A 7167-nucleotide genomic window follows, 5' to 3' on the forward strand; every position below is an offset into this window, starting at 1 on the left:
ACAGAGATTAAAAGATGCTAAACTAATATGTAAAAAGAAGAAATGTCATTTTCTGCAAGACACCGTTGAGGTTTTAGACCATACGATCAGTGCAAAAGGTATATCTGAAATAAAAGAAAAAACTGAAGCAATAAAGAATTATCCAATGCCAAATAGTATTAAAACTGCTCAAAGTTTTTTAGGAATGGTTAATTACTATCGAAGTTTTATTCAAAATTGTAGCGCAATTTCAAAATTGATAATCCAATATGTCTCAAAGAAATGTGAGTAAGGTGAAACACAGTCTAACGCGGTGAATGAGCTAAAACATTTGTTATGTTCTGCTCCAGTTCTGGTACCATTTGTTCCAGGTGATACCTACAGGTTGACAACATATGCTAGTATTGTAGATATTAGTGGCGTGTTAGAACGTGTGGTTGAAGATAAGTTAAAAGGTATAGTTGGGTATTATTTAAAAACTATCTCCGATACACAGACTATATATGCGGTAGGCGAATTAGAATTACTGGCTATTATTTCGAATTTGGGACACTTTAAATACTACCTGCATGGTCACAAGTTTATACTCCGCACAGATCATGTTTCCCTACTTTCGTATAATAGCTTAAAAGAACCATCCAAAAGTGTTGCCCGTTGGTTGGAGTTTTTTTTAGGAGAATTTGACTTTAAACTCGAATATATCGAAGGTGGTAATAATGTTGTGGCAGACCCGTTGAGTCGTCCTGTTGAGATTAATACTATTGCTCAGCATGATGTGTGTCCAATTTTACAACTAGAGAGCATAACACCCACATAATGGTTATCGGAATTTTCCAAAGATCTATAGTCTACTGCTATAGTGGTTCGGTTAGGCATTATTGTTGATCTAGACATAAGTGATGAAAATACAACTCTATTCCAGAAATATTTGAAGAAATTTAAGTTCGCGAAGAAAGGTATAGAACGACACGTGGTTGAATCAAATGTTTTGAAGTACGAACATAGAGTATGTGATCCAATGTCACGAAGAAAAAGTCTTTTAGCCATATATCACGAGAGTATGTTGCAAGGTGGCCATTTCAGCGAAAGTACAACGATAAACAAAATATGTCCTTTGTATTGCTGGCCTTCAATGACGGTAGACACTAAGACTTATGTGAAAAGTTGTCTACAATGTCAATTGATGAAAAGTTACAGACCTAACGTTGATGGTACCTTAAAACCCTTAGATATCCCTACAGGTCGTTGGTTGGATATTTCCATTGATTTTATTACTGGCGTGCCTGAAACACTGTTCACTAAGATGAATATGATATTGGTTGTGATAGATCGTTTTACAAAACATGCTCATTTCATTGCTACCAATAAAGATTGTGGCTCCCAAGAAACACTGAATTTTCTGTACTGGTTTGTTTTCTGTTACCACGGTTTTCCTCGATCTATTGTATCGGACAGAGATATTCGCATTACTACTGGTGTTTATAAAGAATTAACGGAACCTCTAGGTATACAATTAAAGCTGTCCTCAACGAACCACCCACAAACCGACGGACAAACTGATGCAACAAATAAGACGCTTGGTCGGTCGTTAAGAAGCTATTGTTCTAATGACCAACGACAATGGGACCGATTTTTACCACATCTAGAATTTGTCTACAACAGTACCTTTCAAAGGTCATTAGAAGCTGCTCCATTTGAAGTTGACATAGGTTTTATTCCGAATGAACCCTTATTAGATACTGGTATTGCGCTATCATCTCGAAGCGATTCTGCTGTTGAAATAACTAAGACTTTAAAAGCCGTATCGTTACGCACATCTGACATATTGAGAGAATATCAAGAAACTATGGATCTTCAGACTAATGTACATCGAAACGAATTTAATTATGAAGTTGACGATTTGGTCCTGTTACACCACGATGTTTATTTCACTGGGGGAAGGTATACCAAGATACAATCTATTTTCCTAGGTCCCTTTAAACTGGTTAAATTACAAAACAACACTTGTAAACTAGATTTACCATCATCATTCAAGAAACATAGAACAATTAATATAAAATGGATTAAAAAATTTATACATTACAAAGATAGGTACCCAAAAGGATTGCCACATATATCTACTGAGAGACTTCTGGGAATTCCTGAGATTATTTCGGTCGTTGGCTATGATATCGAGTTAGGCATGGTTTACTGTAAGATGCAAGATACAGACCCTCCGCTAATCTGTTCTTACCCATTAGAAGACTTTGCCCAAATTCCTAGGTTTAGAAAAACGTCGTTACTGAACAATTTTAATTCATTAGCTAGAACATTGGAGGAGGAAGGTATTGTAGACATATTCTAAGTACATCAAAAGTTAACTAAGCAATAAAAAGTAATGTTCTCAAGTCTAAACTATATGCAAAATAATGACGCAATCTGATGACTACGAGCCATACAATTATACAATTATACAGTCGTGCATTCACGCAACTATATGACTATGAGTCATAATATCATGAACTCATACACTCATGTAATTGTGTAATTGTGCAATTGTTTGACAATTAATAAACTAATATTCAGGTTTGTGTAAACCCTAAGTCCTCATAGTATTATTAGTACTGTCCCGAGACGATTACAACACTTTTTTTATAGATGATTGCTGAAAAATCATATAATTATTTTCTAATTATTTCGTAAAAAGACATTTTATCAATTGTTTAATTTTCACGTGGCTGGTTTGGTTCATAATTAAGGTATTTGTTAAATAAGGGAAATGTTCTTTAAGGCTAAAGAACATTTATCAATGGAGCTTGTTTTAGCTTACTATTAAGATCATATTTTGTAAATAAATATAGATGTTTATAGAGTATGTAAAAGAAGTAATCCAAAATTACATCAAAATTCATTATTTAATAATACCAGACTCTCTTCAATTACAGAAAGTTTGTTTTATAATAATTATATAGTCTAAAAGAAACAAGTATATCTTCGTAAGTTCGAAGTCGGCTAACTTGGCTAAAGTTACAATTTGTTATTATATTGTATTGTATTCTTAAGTTGGTATAAAACAATTTCTGTGGTATTACAGATAAAATGTTGATCGAAATAGCTTGGTTCTTTTATATATCCAGAATATATAGAACTATAGACAAAGGTTAGACATTAATGGGAATTAGACGAGTTTATATACAATTGTGCTGGAATATGATTATATCATTTTCTATTAAGTGGTAAAAGACTTTTTATCACGTGTCTTATTATTTAAAAAGTGTTTTTCTTTTTATATTGAAAAACACTATTTAAGAAATATATTCATTTTAGTTATAGTATTTACTATATATATCTAAATAAAGTAATCGCCTTTACATCTTAAACACTGTATAACAATGTCTAACTCTCTTGAATCCCAGTAAATTGGACTGGCATCATAACATCATGACAACTGGACAACGTGTCTATATATTGCGGACACGTTGTTTCTGAGGTTAGACTTCAGCACATGAGTTACGTGTCTTGGTTGACACATTAGTACTTGTTGGAATTCAACACATTTTGTGACATAGTGATACTGTCAGTACACTGTGCCAAGGGTTAGGAACTTACAAGCCCTAAGCAAATCAGAGATGTTCGTGTCAACATGTTGTGACGCGTAAACTCGCATTATATACTGAATAAGATAAGTAAGTTATAGTTATAAGAATAATCAGGGTTATAGGCATATGTGCAATACTAGTCCGATCACTATACAATATTTTCTGTTGTAAACCAACTTAGGAGTACGATACACTTAAATAGTAATTACCAAAACTAAACTTAACAATCTTATTAACTTAACACCAGTTAATACTTCGAACTTACGAATATAATTGTTGTTCTTTTTAAACTAAATAACTATATGAAAGAACTATAAATTTATGTCTTAAGTCTCGAAAAGCTGGCCTTTAAATACTTTTCAAAGGTCAACGCCAGCTTTTCCATTTTACTTTAATTGGACTGTTTGTAAACTTACTTACAAGGGTAGGAGTGCACAGTTTAAGTAATGCTGGCTAACTAGTAGAGATTATGCATCGAACCGATATTCACAGGTATACAACTAGCAGATGCTCAGTGTTATGTATAATTTCTAGTTAGCAACTTGTAGATGAGTATAAAGTCAATCTCGTCTACAACAAATCACAAGAAACTCATCCTTGTTAGCTCAGTTGGTAGAGCGTTCGGCTTTTAAGAAAATTCTTAAGCAAGGATACCGAAATGTCAGGGGTTCGAGCCCCCTATGAGGAGTTTCTTTTTAACTTTTTGTGTGTAACAATTTTAAGCTTTGCTACCCCCAGTAGTATATCTTTTTGGCTGCTAGTTCAATACCAACTGTTTTTTAAACCATACAAGTATATACCTGAGCCTATGTAAGTTAAATATTATTATTATTACGTTCCGATTTGTTCACTATACACTTCCATCTTTTGTATTTCGTCCTTTTTGTTTTCTGGTTCTTACCTCTTTGTTCTACTTTAACCCTCTAGTTTATTCTTTTAGCTTTAGATTCTTAAATAGAATTTATGTTCATGATTCACTTGTTAATCTACATGTTCATTCCGTTATCACGTGATACTGATTTATACACGTGACTAACGTAGCTCACACTACGTGACATTTTGCCATGCGGTCACGTGATGATCGTTTGCCTCCAATTATTCCATATATTTTTACGCTTTAAAACAAGTAACAATGCTATTATATTTTAGAGTAGTATTTAAGAGGTATTTAGATGGGCGAATAATAAAAATATTTTTCGTGATTTATCCTTTATTCCATAATACTTTCCAAATACAGAGAATGTTCGCCAATTTCATATAATATTCTCCGATGAAATTCCCGAGATGCTTATAATAATCATCAGATACGAAAACCAAATTCTGGAAACTTGGAACTTTAATACTTGTGCTTAGAAGGGTTGAAAAATATTGAAGGTACAAAAAATCAAAGTTACTGAAGTATAAATAAAACCATTATACTTAAAACAAGAAAAAAATTTGAGCGGTAAACTCACTTTTATCCAACATTATATTATCAGAAAGCTGCTAATAATTGAAGTACAATTGTATAAATATAATAGTTTGTTTGTGGGTATAACAACTATTTTCAGCCAGACAATATTAAAAAAATAGTTAATTAGATGATCAATAACCCATCATTTTATATTAATATGATTCAAAAAAAATAAAAAAAGAGAAGTATTTCTTTTGTTTGTAGAGAGAACTTATTTCATAAGCGATGACAACACTATAAACCTAAAAGCAGTAATAAAATTTAATAATTTAAAATAACGGAGTTATTAAAAACTAACAAATATAAAATTCCCTTTCGGATTTTTCCAAATTCCGAAAAAATACACGTGGACAGAAAAAGATATTTTTCAATTTTCAATTTTTGATCAATTTTAGAATTTTTAATACTAGTGCTAATTTGTCAAATAAGACTAAATAGGAACTTTGTAAGGCTAATGCTTGAAAAGTTTTCAACTGAAAGATATTTACACGCACACCTTACATATCAGTTTGCAATTAATTGCTACTTATTTGAATAAATTTTATAAAGTGGAAATTTATTACTGGCATCAAACGGAAATTAAATAGGAGGCAAAAAAACAATGTGTATGTTTAAACAAAATTCAAGAATTATTATAATTGAAACAATTTTTTTTACTAACCTTTAAACAATTTTAATCAAATATTTTATTTAGCTGGAAATAATGCTGGTAAAAAAATGTCCCTAGAACAATTCTTGGGAGATCCAACGTTGGATGTTAATGGCATATCTGATAACAATATGCCAATTGATTTAAATTCAATTACTAACACAACAAGTTTGGATTTATTAAAACAACACGCACCTAATTCTAATGCCGTACGCCACTCATACCATAATAATTACGAAGATATGGGTGAAGAAAATGAGAGTAATTATCATACTCGCCCAACAAATCAATTATCGGGCCCGCCATATATTGTTAAGTTTTCTAATTTACCATCCAAATTTAGTGATTTTGAAATTAATGATTTATTTGAATCAAAATTTACTCGTTTTATTAAATTTAAACTTTTCTGGGAGTTGAATAAAAATCCATCAATTGAAATATTGAAAAATGGTTCCAAATTTGATCAAAATTTTAAAAGATCTTCTAAAGTTGCATTTGTAGAGTTATATTCGGGACGTGATGCTATGAAAGTTTTAACACATTGGTATGAACCATTAAGAGATTTGCATGATATTATAGTGAAGCAAGCTGATTTTGAAGATTTCAAACATTATGGAGAGAAGTATCAACTTTTAGATTTGAAAAATAATCCAATGGATGATCCATCTAAACCTTTTGAAAATTTAGAACGTGAAAATGTAATTGAAAACAAACGCATTAATAATATAACACAATCATTAAATGGTCTTCAACTAGAAAGTTTATCTCATGTGAATAAACCTATAGATAAACCATTATCCTACTCACAACTTATTTCTAAAAACTCTAATGAAAAAACAAATAATAAGGTGAATAGTGATTATCTAAATCACACTCATAAAACTGAATACCAAGATGTTGAAAATAATGAAGAATATGAAGTGATGAAAAGTGAGGAAAGTAAAGAAAAAGAGAATAACGAATTTAAAGAGCTTGAAGAGCTTAGAGAACATAAAGAAAACAAAGAGAATAGGGAGAATAAAGAAAATGTAGATGAAAACTTGGATGAGAATAAACCAAAACAATTTGTTTTTAAGAATCCAGAAAGAAAGAGAACAACACATTTCAATTCAAATAAGCATTATCGAGGTAAAAAGCAATATAATGATGGTAATAGAAACAATGATTCCTATAGGAGAAATAATAATGAATCTTATAAGCATAATGAATCGTATAAAAATAATAATGAATTACATAAAAATAATGAATCATACAAAAGTAATGTATCGTATAATGATACTGAAGCATCTGCTTCACCTACCTACTCATTATTTAAACCTGCTAGCAGTTTCTTAGGTGGATCAAATAGCAATAATACATCTGATAACCATAGAGGAGGAAATAGAGGCGGTAGAGGCGGCAGAGGTAGAGGCGGCAGAGGAGGAAGAGGCAGAGGCGGCAGAGGAGGCTACAGAGGAGGTAGAGGAGGTGGCGTATAGGCTATGTAGATAAACTATGTAATTGAAGTA

At 31.6% G+C, this 7167-nt stretch overlaps 2 protein-coding genes and 1 non-coding gene across 3 annotated transcripts; all 3 read left to right on the plus strand.

Moving 5' to 3' along the window:
- Window positions 1-997: 997 nt before the first annotated feature.
- Window positions 998-2323, plus strand: TBLA0D01490 (uncharacterized protein; the record flags this gene model as incomplete). The annotated part of the gene is made up of 1 exon (XM_004180128.1): window positions 998-2323. One exon carries the CDS (start codon window positions 998-1000, stop codon window positions 2321-2323), a length of 1326 nt encoding a protein of 441 aa, XP_004180176.1.
- A 1828-nt stretch (window positions 2324-4151) lies between these two features.
- On the plus strand, window positions 4152-4245 carry TBLA0Dtrna1K. Its single transcript is given in 2 exon segments — window positions 4152-4189; window positions 4209-4245. It is a non-coding gene; the product is annotated as a tRNA-Lys (tRNA).
- Window positions 4246-5727: 1482 nt separating this feature from the next.
- TBLA0D01500 (uncharacterized protein) lies at window positions 5728-7137 on the plus strand (the record flags this gene model as incomplete). The annotated part of the gene is made up of 1 exon (XM_004180129.1): window positions 5728-7137. One exon carries the CDS (start codon window positions 5728-5730, stop codon window positions 7135-7137), a length of 1410 nt encoding a protein of 469 aa, XP_004180177.1.
- Window positions 7138-7167: the final 30 nt, after the last annotated feature.

The sequence above is a fragment of the Henningerozyma blattae genome, chromosome 4, assembly GCF_000315915.1.
Source record: "Henningerozyma blattae CBS 6284 chromosome 4, complete genome".
NCBI lineage: Eukaryota > Fungi > Ascomycota > Saccharomycetes > Saccharomycetales > Saccharomycetaceae > Henningerozyma > Henningerozyma blattae.